This window comes from Perca flavescens, chromosome 20 (genome assembly GCF_004354835.1).
Source record: "Perca flavescens isolate YP-PL-M2 chromosome 20, PFLA_1.0, whole genome shotgun sequence".
NCBI classification, from domain to species: Eukaryota; Metazoa; Chordata; class Actinopteri; order Perciformes; family Percidae; genus Perca; species Perca flavescens.
In genome coordinates, this window is record NC_041350.1 from 27,327,714 (window position 1) to 27,342,003 (window position 14,290).

At 41.1% G+C, this 14,290-nt stretch overlaps 1 protein-coding gene across 3 annotated transcripts in view; it reads right to left on the reverse strand.

Moving 5' to 3' along the window:
* The window catches only part of atrn (attractin), a 175,428-nt gene that overhangs the window by 40,568 nt on the left and 120,570 nt on the right, over nucleotides 1-14,290 (reverse strand). For 2 of the 3 annotated variants that reach the window (XM_028565848.1, XM_028565847.1), the window contains exon 26: nucleotides 13,094-13,172. The exons of the other annotated variant lie outside the window; for it this stretch is intronic. In XM_028565848.1, the coding sequence (XP_028421649.1) occupies nucleotides 13,094-13,172 (79 nt within the window). The remainder of the gene's footprint in view (nucleotides 1-13,093; nucleotides 13,173-14,290) is intronic. 3 annotated transcript variants of the gene reach the window in all.

The window sequence follows — 14,290 nt, forward strand, 5'->3', positions numbered from 1 at the left end:
ACGGCACGAGGCGAGGAGGCTCAGTGACACAGCCTGCTTTACCGGCGAAAAAAAAACAATTGTCAGCAGTTTGCGGAGGCAGAGGACGAAGCCGCGGAGCCGTTTAACAACTTTATTGCCACTTCTGATTCATCCTCACCCTCTGCACCGGATGGTCCAAGAGGAGCGGTGTTAATTTGGCCACCAGTGTAAAGTGACGTTCATTCGCCCGTGTATCAGCCAATGAAACTATACTGTAGGTCTACAACAAAATAATACGTCAGCATTTCAAGGAATACAAAGTGTGGCTTACAAAAACCAGAATTAGAAAATACACTACATTATGAAGAAATTAAATCTCCTTTTTATCCAGAGTTTACACAACTGAATTGACTTGATGGTGAAATAAATTCCAAGGTGTATTTCCATACTACTACGTCCACTATAACTCGGTATTTGTCTTGTTAGATAGGTAAAGACCAGCTTTAATTAGATTTAATCATTGTTACTGTTAAAGAGCTTCCGTCGCTCATCAACAGAAATGCTTTGTGGGTCGTTAATTGATATTATTACATGTCATTTAACTGACGCTTTTATCCAAAGGGACTTCCAATTAAGTGAGAGGGAGGGGAACATGTTTTTAGTGGCGGGGTAAACCGGAGCACCCGGAGAAAACCCCAATGCAGACACACGGGGAGAACATGCAAACTCCACACAGAAAGGCCCGGGACTGGACTGACATTGGGCCACAGTGCTGCAGGATATCATCAAATGACAACATGCGGAAATATATGAGGGCATAATTACCTAAAGCCAAAGGCCCAAATATGGCCGTACTGGCAAATCCAGGCAAACGTCTAGAGCAGCGATTCCCAACCAGCGGTGCGTGTACCCCACTGGGTACTTCAGCAGTTGCCAGGGGGTACGTGGAAAGATTGATAGAGAACTGGCACACAGTAAGATCCAAACTTCTGTCACTGCACATAAATTGTTTTCATACTTTCTTGCTCATCGCGAACAGTTTACAATAAAGACTTTTCACAGGTTAACACACTTGCTGTAAATACAGCCAGTGAAAAGGCTTACTTCAGAGAGCGGAGCGGTTTCACAGCAACCTGTCTTGTTAAAGCCTCAGATCTTTCCTCTGATCTGCTCCCATGCTTTAGAAACCTTTATGTGTGGACTGTATACTTTCCCTCACAGAATCATCAAAGGGGAGAAGTGAAACGGTGGCAGTTTGCTCCCAGTGGAGGAATATACTGTATGTGTGTGTGTGTGTGTGTGTGTGTGTTAAGGGCAAGGACTTTTCAGGCCTCTGCACATCCAACATTAACATCCCACAACCTGAGCTGTAGAACAGTTTTTTGACATTAAAACAAAAAGTTTACACATAACAGGCCATTGAGCAGCTTTCCACTCATTTTATGACATAATAGCAGGTATTTCTAAAAGGGGCCTGAGCCTTGACACTTTGGTTGCGATTCATATTTATAGCAAAGGGAAGGAGGAGGGCAGCTTAATGGGGTAATAAATATGTGAGGGTATCTGGAGACGTTTCTGCCGCTCTCTGCCTCGGGCGTAGTGTAAAGAATCTACAACACAGTTAATCATGCGGGATGCCACGGCAACCATCAGGGACATTATCACATTCTGCATTTCTGTCAATACCTCAGGGTGCAATACATGTCTAATATAAGTCAAGTTAGGTGTGATGTATATCTGTGTTAGCGCGATGATGGATGTCGGGTAAACACACATGCTGTCATCAAACAAGGATATTTTTGCGGAGATACAGTAAGAAAGGAGGGGACGTAACGGTATGAGACGCCAGTGAAGAAAAGTAACAAAAAGAACACTGTGAAAACAATAAACAACAAAGACTAACAGTTCTGTGCACCACAAAGTCAGGCAATAACATTTGTAATGCCCCCGTTATGAATCAATATTTTTGACTCGACTCTTACGTGGCCAGGTGCTGAAAATTCTGGATTTTCATAACTCCAATTCTGGCATAAAATCTCTTTTGGTGCAACAATCGAGTGAAACGCAAACATTCTGTCCTAAGGCAAAGAAAGTGAATGTTAAAGCGGCACCACTGTTACAGTATTTTGCATCATGATTTATTACTCTGCCACAGGATGCTTCTGCTGGATCTTTGCTCTAATTAGCTGGCTTACTCATCTCTATTCAAAATTTGTGTCATTTGTGTCTGTTGCAGACTGGCTAAGCTGTGCCTGAAACCTGCAGGTGCTGCTGCAATTGTTGACTGCTGATAAGAGAAAGCTATGACTGTTTTGACTTAGTCTCTTTTAAAAAAAACGGTTGCCACCAAACACCTTCTGTCCCCGAATGTTCGTGCAGGAATAATCAACCAGCATTGACCGAGGGTTGCTCAAGTTGCAGGGGAACTTATTCGACCTAAAAGACCGGTGCCTTCTTTGGCACAAAACGGCTGCTGTGGTTAGGTCTGTCTAATGCCATCTGGCAGCTCCAGCTCCTTCAAAGGGACTGTCCGGTCTCAAAGGAAGGCTTTGATTTTGAATCAGAAAGTACAAAAATACACACACACGCACGCGCACACATCCAAGCACATCTATGCAAACAGATGCACAGCAAAGGAGGAAAGACATGCACCCAAACACTTTGAAATACATGCAAACAAGCACACAGAACCCAACAGGTGGGCTCTGGGCTGTTCCATAACCCTTTCACCAGTCTCAGCAGGTGTTAGCCTTTAAATAGAGGAACCTCGTATACAGTCCTAAATGTATTTCTAGTCTGTACATGATATTCACACCTGAAAACCTGCCAATGTGAGAGTAAAAATGAATTGTGGTGGAAAGCATCATCAAGAATCAGAACCAAGGTGCAAACACAGAGACCAACTCAAACAGCTTGGTCAAGGGCACACGTTACAGTATGTTCATGTATGTGCAGTACTGTACACTGTGCACATACGAGTAGCCCCCTTCCCTTTTTGGGTGGTCCATCTGAAGTAAAATAAATTGGCTATTTTTGATCATGATTGCCTTGCAATACATTTGGCCATAAGGTTTTCTAGGATTGATTACATTGTGGGTTAAATCACACTACTTTAAAGCTATGGATAGTTTCTAAAACTTTTGAAAATAACCACTAGGACTCAAAACATGAGAATCCAAACTATCGATACTACATATTTCAGTCGCATACCGAAAAGTTCAATCCATCCATTCACATCTGCAGATTTTACAAATGAATATGAATAACGGAATAAATGCAATGACTCATTAACAGCTTTATTTTAAGAAACTGTTTGGGCGAGTTGCTGGTATAAAAAAAAAAAAAAACATGTCAAACATCTCTCACTGCATTTCTTAAGAAGAGCTCACAGTGACATTTGCATTTTAGGGCTTAAACTAATACTATTATCTAGAGCGACTTACATTGACTGTGACAGCACAATACCCTTAAACTTCTGTCAGATGACAAGAAGCCAGGAGTAAAGGCCCTGACACACCAACCCGACGGCCGACCGTCGGCAGAAAAGGCTCCCCGAGGTCCAAAAAGTGCCTCAGAACACACCGAAGCAACGCCAACTTGATTGTACGTTCTGCGCGTGCGCAAGACATAATATGTCTCCATAACAGCAGGTGGCGCTAATCTGTATTGTTCGGAATATGATCTCGCATTTTACAAAAATAGTTCAACAAAACGTGTTTTTGAAAACATTTTAAGTGAGAAATAGGCCATACAGTTGCTGAATCTGTCTGTTTTTTTTGATCGACAATGGTCAGTTTGAAAGATTTTTGTCAGATTTTGAGAGGCGTTCGTCACGCTCATCCCCCTTGTCATTTCCGGTTGTAACATAAGTGCACTGATTCGCTAGTCAAGGGCTAGCGCTCCACCAATCAGATTGGTCATCGAGTCTGACTGCCCGCCTCCTGATTCAACGTGTCAAATGGGCCAAAATGAAGGGCAACGGCTCCTCCGACGGACGACGGCATGGAACACACCAAACAGACTCGAGTCACCGAGCTCGCCAGACTGTCCGAGGGCCGATAATCGGGTTGGTACGTCAGGGCCTTAACAAGTACAAGGATCAGGGCCACAGCCTTAAATTCCTGTGACCCTGCAAAGACCACATTAAATGCAATGGCCACCATTCCTCAATGCACCCTACCTAAGTGAGGTGACGGTGGGCATAATTAGCTGTAAACGTGCGTCACTGTACAGCTGATGCAAGCGCAGAGTAACACGGAGGAATCCGGGATGAATGTGGGAACAAAGCCTGGAGCGACAGAGCGCAGAGAAGAACAGAGCGGCACCAGTTTCAGAGAAACAGGCGGCTGCAACGACAGGAGAGAGCCATCTTTGTGGAAAAAAATTGATTAGCTTTCTGTTTTGCAGATTATTATGTGCCACCGTGTGTTTACCCAGTACATGTGGATGCATGAAGGCAGGTCTGCTATGTGTAACTTTGTGCCTTTCCACACGAGGAGGACAAGGTAATTATAGTTAAAGCTCATTCTAGGTTCCTACACAGCTTCAGCAGCACAATTCAAGCTTTTTTTTTACTTTCTTGATTTGTAATATTGTTTTGCTGGGGTTGTTTCTCCAGTACTTATAATACTCACAATATATCACATCACTGTCAGTTGCGAAAACGGTGTGTGTGAGGCGATAAGATCACACAAGAGTATTTGCATGTATTTTGGAGCAGTAAAACAATACTTCTCAATATCTCAAGTTATGGAAAATTCTTCATGGATATAAAAGACCGAGTGTGTGTGGAGGCAAGGTGGACATGGGATGCCAAAATCTACTGCTGAGTATTTCTAAAAAGGAATCACAGCACGAATGTGACGTGACATCTGTAATAGAAAGTAATAGAAAGTTTGGCCCAGTGATTACATCCAGGATTTAGACATACCTATATTGCTGTTCTTTTTCTTTGCTTTTTTTAATCACTTTTGCATTTTAAAAGAAATGTTATATATATATATATATATATATATATATATATATATATATATATATATATAAAAATAGCAGAAGCGCAACGACTATCTCTATGAAAGACAAAGATGTCACACAGAGCATCATTATTAGGACCCCTCTCCGAGACGGCTGGGGTGTCTTTCTCAGACAGCATTGAAGTGCAGCCACCTCTAGGAGGCAGATATTCATTCTTACAGAAAGGATAGGTCATTATGGTTGCCACCTGCTGTTTGAACTGCATGTACTAAAAAGGTACCTGTTTTCGATGGATTGGCTGGTTTGCACAATTGACTAACATAACGATGGCAACACGCCTACTTTGTGTGAAACTGATTAAAAACAGGATTCAAAAGATTTTTTTTTTTTTTTTAAAAGGCGGACTATAAAGCCTGCTGCGGCAATTCTGCAATTCTGATTGGCAGAAATGATTATATCTATTAACTGGCTTATTTTACACTTCGGATTCTTTACAAAAGTGTTGAAAAGGATGTACGAGTCAGGGCACCATCATGACTGACTGACGCCACTTTACAGCAGAGGTGTCAAAAGTAAGCTTAAGCCGCGCCACAGAGGCCTATAGTGCACTACTCCACAAAAAAAAATGAAGGCATTTTAGTACAATGTAAATACATTAAAGAACCATATATGTGCATTACTGAGCATTAACATACGTGTTTCATGGAGCAGAAGATATGATGACTAGTTGCCTATAAGTATTGTAATGGTGCCAAAAGTCAAACTTCAGAGGCATGTTATCAGTAGCCTTTATTGGAATGTAAATGTACATCCAAGCTTAGCTGCACGAATCTGTGAGGGCAACGGATGTAAGATAACAAAACTGGACAAGAAAATTGCCGGTGCTTGGTTGGGACATTTTGCTGTTCAAGTCTCTGCCACGGACATCTTGGTACTAGGCTATATACGTCTGCTATTTCCTTGCTGCAGTGTGACGTGATTTGGGTCATATGCAGGTGCAATGGATCACGTACAAACCAATAGGGTGTCAGAATGGTATATGTTTATACTTCTCATCCAACCACAATCAAATTCACTCTATCCGGATGGTGCGATTTATCTGGATAGGGTTTTTTTTTTTTTTACGATGACGAGCAGGAATGAAAACAAGCCGAACCGAAATAGGCGTAACGAGTCTATTTTTTTTAAATGTAAGGAGTAGAAAGAACAGATAATTGCGTGAAAATGTAAGGAGTAGAAGTAAAAAAGTCTGCTGTTAAATAATTACTCCAGTAAAGTATAGATACCCAAAATGTCTACTTCAGTAAGGTAACAAAGTATTTGTACTTCGTTAATTGACACCTCTGCTTTAGGGATGATGCAACACCTCACTTTAGCCTGATAGGAAGGTCTGGCCAAGTTAAAGAATCGTGGTAAATTTAGAAAGTACTTGTACATGATGTAAGGTGGACACCCCCCCGTACACTACTCCATATTGTTGGTAAATTGCACTAATCATTACGGCCCCTCAATCTTTATGCACAGTATAAACCCTGAAAACACTACATGGGGATATCAATCACACTTATGTGATTATATATATATATATATATATATATATATATATATATATATATATATATATATATATATATAAAACCCTCTGAGACCGTACAATATGGAAGACACTGGTGTCATCACGAAAAAAGTGCATAATGGGATTTAACGCTCAACTTCATTATGTATGTGATATACAACTGAAGTGTGATGAGCAATATGCCAATTGTGCCATTGTGCAGCCCTACATTAAGCAGTCCCTCCAGAAAAACACGTTCATGCGATCAAAAAATTCAATGCATAATCAGCCAAAGTCCGCATATATATGCGGGAACTGAATTTTTACAAATCCGCTGCACTTTCGCCGCATAAATTGCCGATTTCCGTGCAAAATGTATGATTTCATAATCCCCGCATTTTCGTTGCAAAAAAGTTACATATCTTGTAAATGTTGGGTTTACTTCACACAAGAGCAGCCATTTTCCCCTGTTGCCATGGGAACGTTATGAAGTGACATAATTAGCGACGTGAACATCATCGAAAAGCAGGGTGTTGGGGGGGGAAAAAAAAAAATCACTTTTTTTTCATCAAACCGTTTTTGCAAGTTCCCGCAATTTTTGCAAGTTCCTGCAATTTCGTCGCATAAAATTGCATAAATATCCCTCATATTCCATTTTTTAAGAAAACGTGCCGCATAATCAAGGATTGTTGCCCACAACAATCACAAAAAAACTCACGCATTTTTCTGGAAGGACTGATTAAGAGTTTTTTCATATCTGCTGTGAAGTAAATATTTTCATTTTATCAATTTAGGGGAGACCAAGCTGATTCCATGAAAGGCATTTTTACAGACCCTGCTGTTGGGGAGTTTAATATTGGTCCCACAGTTTCCTGTTGCGCCCCCCCGCCCCCGCCTCAATCCTTTTTAACAAAAGGTCCAGTGCCAATTTTGTTTTGTAGCCTTTAGAGAGCCCAGCTGGACAACAGTGGTTGTGTGATGGAGAGAGGGCGGAGTGGGAGCAGGTGAAGGGGGGATGTTAAGAGGCACCCAGAGGTGAGGGTGATGACAGCACTCTTGGTCGAGGTTACAGCTGAAAGGCACTTCAGCTGGCGCGCCGAGTGTGAAAAAGCCCACACCAAAATATTCGCATTGAGCACTGAGAACAATGGTGTGCCCTCAGACACTGCCAGAAACACACACGGAGAGAAACACACTCCCACATGCACACAACCTTTCAGCCACTCATTTAAAAGGTGGTTCAAACCCTTCGGGAAACACATTATGAAAATGCATTTTGTCTTTTTTTTTTTCCATCTTTTATTATTTTTTTTTTCCCAGGGAGCGAGTATTCAATATGCAAACATTGCACTCAGTGACTTTTCATTGTGTTTCCACATCACTTTAGGTAGCTCACAAGCTGCAACATGCTAGCCCTGCTATAAATAGCTCAAACAGTCAGTCGGCTAGTTAGCCAGTTAGCAACAGTCAGATATCACTCAATAGGTTCGCCACCGGGCCAACCAGCTCGTCAAGCCACTTTTCTCCTCTTTCCTTGGCTAAATAAAATGCCATCGCAGTTACTTGGACAATGATCATAAACTGAGCAAATCTATTGTGGGTGCTGCCTGTCATCTTAGAAGGTCTAAACCAATCACAAGGCAGCTTTGTCAGGACGCCTGCATTTTGTAGTCAGCACAGTGTGTGTGTGTGTGTGTGTGTGTGTGTGTGTGTGTGTGTGTGTGTGTGTGTGTGTGTGTGTGTGTGTGTGCAAGTTCTTCCTACTAGACTCAATCTTTGTATTTGGTTTCCCACAACTCAAGTCCCTCGTTTGCATCACACTACAGAACAGATCACTGCAACATTACCACACATCCTGAATGGCTGCCATGCTTACAAGGGAAGGTACATAGCACGTCATGACAGAATAGTGGATCTAACACTGAAAGACATATCAAACCATTTCTCACCTTCAGTAGGAATGTACAAAAATTCTTGTGTAAAACCATCAATGTTTCAGCACTGCAATAGTAACTCGGATACCTTCTCACAGCTGCTTGCCAATACACCAGATGTTGTTGTGATCAATGAGGAGTCCAGTGAGGTGTTCATTTTAGAGGCTGCATGCACCTTTGATCCTAGCATGGAGGAAGCTTCTTTGAACAAGGTCATTAAATACCACCTACTCCTCAACACCATCTCAGATCTAGGCTATAGGTTCCGACTATTTGTTTTCATATTTGGCAGCTTAGGACACACACACATAGGCTGCTTGTAAAAGGGCTTCGTCAGCTTGGGATGCCCAAAAAGAGGGCTAAACAGCTAGCAAAGTACTGTGCTCTGTCTGCTATCATATGGCGTTTTTCCATTACATGTCACCTGCTCGACTCGCCTCGACTCTACTCGACGCACTGTGCGTCCGCTTTCCATTGCAGATTTTAGTATCGCCTCAGCGTGGCTGGCCGTCATAGCGACTGCCGTGGGCGTGGCTTGATAGCGTTGCATTACATCGACTCATTTCCTGGTTCTCCTTCTCCGTAAACAACATGAAATTTTTTTTTTGAAACTTTTCCTGCTCCAGATTTCCCACCGTGGTCAGAAAGAACAGGGCAGACAGTTTGTTTCTCTCACTATATGACTCTAGAGTCACTACTCGCTCCGGAGCTAATCGCCGGCACTCTCTCACTGATCCCTCGCTCACCATCCCACACACACACACGGCGACTTGACACACACACCAGCGCACAAGCATATCCATCAGGCCACTTGTATGCTACGGAGAAAGCTCTGCGTGGAGCCTCCGGCAGCAAAAAAACACCGCTGGCTAAACTATTAGTCTGTCCGTCTGTCGCTAGCAGTGCAGTGATCAGTGACAATTCTTTCCGACCAATCAGCAGCCTGCAGGCTTTCACGTCACCTTTTTGGCTCGCCTCAGCTCGCTTGGAACCTCGACTGAGGTGGTACTAAAAAAAGTACCTGTTAGCAGTAGGGGTGTCCCCGACTAAGGATTTACACATTCGAATCAGAATTGACGAATCTTTCTATAGTCGACTGATAGTCGAATCGTCTGTGTGTGTGTGTGTGTGTGTGTGTGTGTGTGTGTGTGTGTGTGTGTGTGTGTGTGTGAATGGGTTGGGAGGGGCACGACACTAGTCAGCAGGATATATATATATATATATATATATATATATATATATATATATATAGTACAGGCCAAAAGTTTGGACACACTTTTTTCTCATTCAATGCGTTTCCTTTTTATTTTCATGACTATTTACATTGTAGATTCTCACTGAAGGCATCAAAACTATGAATGAACACATATGGAATTATGTACTTAACAAAAAAGTGTGAAATAACTGAAAACATGTCTTATATTTTAGATTCTTCAAAGTAGCCACCCTTTGCTTTTTTTTATTAATAAGGAAAAAAATTCCACTAATTAACCCTGACAAAGCACACCTGTGAAGGTAAAACCATTTCAGGTGACTACCTCATGAAGCTCATTGAGAGAACACCAAGGGTTTGCAGTTAGTTAAAAAAGCAAAGGGTGGCTACTTTGAAGAATCTAAAATATAAGACATGTTTTCAGTTATTTCACACTTTTTTGTTAAGTACATAATTCCATATGTGTTCATTTATAGTTTTGATGCCTTCAGTGAGAATCTACAATGTAAATAGTCATGAAAATAAAGAAACACATTGAATGAGAAGGTGTGTCCAAACTTTTGGCCTGTACTGTATATAATTTACTACTTTCTAAACCTGATACACAGGTATGATACAGACAGCTTGATGTAAGACTTTCTCTCCTACGAATCAATATGTGAATTTTTTTTTTTACTTCATTTTGGTTTTCCAGAATTTTTAAAAGACCTGAAAATGGTCTGTCATTTTCAATCCTTTGTGAACCCTGCAGTGCCTCCCACAGTTTGGCAGATTGCTGTTCAGTCCTGTCAAAAATAATTTTAGATTTTTTTTCTTTTAAGTCAATAGTGGCTTGAAAGACACCCCATCTGTGCCACAGAAACAAATAATTATGATTACTGTAATGACTGACATATTAAAATGAAACTCTGAAATGTCCTAAAACAAACGTTTTGGAAATGTTGAGTGCTTAAAAACCCTAGATGTCCATGAACTTTGGAGTATTTACACATCTGCAGGTTTATAATTAATATGCACATCATTTATGCATCTATGGACAGTTAGTATTCAGATTACTACATTACCACCTTGCTTGAATCAAATGTGACTGCTGCAAATGTCTACTGTTCTGTATGTCATTATGTTTTTTAGCTGCATTGAATATAGAAGGAACATATTTGAAAAGTCATGCGCAATAAGGCATAAATAATTCAAATGAATGATTTGATGATCCAAATAACACAATCTTTAAATGTAATAAATAAAATCCTTCTAGAAACAAACAGCCAGACAATAATGCGAGCTCTGCCTCTGTCCTGGTCAGCATTTGTGCTGCCGTATGTTGAATAATCTGCCATTTATCTAATTTTAGGTTTTCTTTGCGTGGTCTTAAAAAAACATCACAGCAATCAAGCCGGCTCGAGATCAAAGCATCTATTAGGCTCCTAGTACAGCCTGTCATGGAAATGGCTGCACTTCAAATGAGGATACAAAAAGCACAAAAGTGAATCGACTGAGGCCCCGTCCACACGTACCAAAATGATCTTTTTTTTTACCCGTCTTCCCTGGATTCGTTTCAAGAATAGTTGCGTCCAAACAAATCCACCTGTAAATGACTCAATACGAGGCTTGATGTATTGTTCCCACGACTCAAAGCGAATGCCCAGATTCTTTGCTCCAGTAATTAAAACGTCGACTCATCTGTGTTCAGTTGTGGGTAATTGTGCGACATCCACAAATGGATACAATCGCTGAACTAATTATCAATAGGAATGATATGTCACTGGTTGATTCCGAAACCTACAACTACACATTTGTCTGCACTGATAGAAAAAAAAAATCACTCCTGTGTTTCCCAATTATTCCCAGTGGCAGAAGGTACTGCAGAACGCTGGTCCCATTATGGAGCTTTGGGGAAACATCCCATAAAAAAAAGAAATAGTTGAGCATTTTGGGAAATACGCTTATTCCCTTGCTTGTTGAGACATTCGATATCAATCTCATATAGTCGGTCCAATAAAAGGCCAGCAGCCAGTAAGCTGAGCTTAGCATAGAGTGTGGAACAGCTACCTTGGCTCTGCCCAAAGGTAGAGCCTAAATCACAAAGTATTAAAACTGAGTGTTTCCTCCATGTTCATTTCTTAGGCCATTTACAACTCATGAAATCCAGAACAAGCCAAAACTTAAATTTAAAAAGTTTGTAATCATTATTTTGATTAAAGAAAATTAGAAATCGAATGGGACTAAATTTTTTAGGGATTCATAGTGTCCATTTTTTAGCACCAGAGAGAAGATGCGAGTCAGAAGGGAATGGTTTACAATCACAAGCACCTCTATGCTGGCCCGCTGCCGGGGGTGGGGGGGGGAAGCTTCTGCATCCCTGTATTGCTTAGCGTTTGCAATTTTTGAAAAATATTAATTAACTGGCCGAAAGGTTGTGGTGTGCCATGAGCGACAATTACTTCAGCATCTAATTCACTAGGCTTTAGTGCCGAGCCACAGCACACACACCTCCAACTCTCTCTTTACACTTCTTCAATGCAAATCCCTCCATCCAGCTTCTCATCTGAATCTAGCATTTTTACCTTGTTTGCTTTTTTAAATTAATTAATAGGTTTTGAATAAGAAGAATTTGTGTCAGCTGTTGCCTAAAAAGGCAAGACTAAGAATCTGTGAATGTTGGTGATGACAGTCGTTATATGGGGTCAGTGTCAAACTTCAGATGTAAACAAGCCTCTGGTGTCTCGGACAGTCTGAATGATATTCTTAGTAACCAGCAAACTTAGCTAGCTATCAAGCTAACAAACAAACACGTTAGCACGATAGAATTCCCCCACAGAAAAATATAGTAACTTTGAGTACTCTGTAGAGGTTTCATAAGGAAGTGAGACCAACTGACTGTGATTACAATGTTGATTTCAGCTTCAAAGTTTTCCCAAAATAAAGGAGTCTACTTTTTAGCTAACTTTTTTTAGCACCGCTCCAAGGCAGAAAATACACCGGCACAATGAACGCGATACAGTAGCTTAGCTATTAGCAAGAAGATGTTACACAATAATTGTTGATGTAATTGGTTGGTTTACCATTATATGTATTTGGGTTTCTTTGTTTGGACAAAAAAAATAGTCTGGGCCAGACCAGAGTCGAAGCAAAAACTGTTCTTAATTGAAAATGTTTCTGATCATAAATCTTGGTGATTTGAGAACATACATTCCCAGTTCACCTCTGGAATACAAAACCCATCAGAGTAATTCAGCTTATACTACCAACTATACAAATTCATATTGGAGCTTTCTAGCAGAGATACATGTTGCAAAGTCCTAGGATCCATTTACCCAAGGTACCTCTGAGTATCTTTATATTTCCAGGAGCTTAATAGCGGGCAAAATGTATATAAAACAACAGCTGTGCTTTGGTCATTTACCTACCAGAGTAGCCAAAATCTATATCAGCCGTCAGCTTGAGTCTCTGACTTACCTCTCGTCGCCGTGACGCCCAGCAGCTTTGTTTGATCTTCCAAACCACGGCGGCCACGAGGAGCAGGGACAGGAAGCAGCTGTGGACAGACGGCGGAGAGGAAGACACCGATCAAAACGGGAGAAAAAGACTGAATGACGGAGTGGAGAAACTCGGGGAGTGTTTGAAGCCAACAAGTGCACGGCCATGTGTAGCAGTTTCGTCCGTACACAGATGAATCAATGAGCAGGGGTTTTCTGCGTAGAACTTATGCATATTCACGTGTGTTTTGGTCTGACAGCGCTTGACAGGAGAGGTGATTACATTGCTCTGTATAATTATTTAATGAGCTTGTGGACCAACCTTCAGTAGTTGTTTTGCCTCCTGACAAAAACGTGTCATAGGCTACGATAAGTATGACTTTGAAAGTTGCTTTAACATATCACTGCAGTGTGTACATCCAACAGCAGCCAACATTACCATTAAACAATTAACAAAGATTATATCGATATACAGTCCCATTTCTTGTGCATTTAAGAATCAGAAAAGGATAAACTGCCAAGTAGTTAAGTAACACTTAAAAGGAATTTGCCTAGGTCGTTGGTGCATACATAAACATACTAAACATTAATAAAGGAAAAAAAGAGGGTGTGCAGGATGTGCAAAAACGTTACAGGCATGTACAAAAGTTCAAGATATATAGAATGTGTGCAGAGGACAGGTATATAGTCCAAGATGTAGGATTAAGGAGTAATAAAAAAAAAAAAAAAAAAAAGAGTAATGTCAGTGGGGGTCCGGGGCCTTGTTAACGAGGCTGACAAACGGGAACAAAAGGTTTTTATGGCGTGAGGTTTTGGCCCTGATGGACCACAGCCTCCTGCTGTGGGGGTTCAAATAGTTTGTGTCCAGTTTCAAAAATCCAGCCTGCTCTATATATATGTGACCACATATAGAATCATATCACATATAGAATCACAACTTAACATGTCTTCACAGTTACAGTGTCTAAAATAACTGAGGAGGATGTCACTGGTTCACAATAGCCGAGGTACAATTATGAAATGCTGCCAGATGGAGGAGGCAGCTGTCGAGAGAGGCAGAGAGGCCAACTACCTGTTGCACTTTCCACGAGACTGCAGTTTTTCTGGAGGGTGCAAAATCAGAGACCTTTACATTTGTACACCCCCAGACATACTTCAACTTCAACTATGGGCCGGA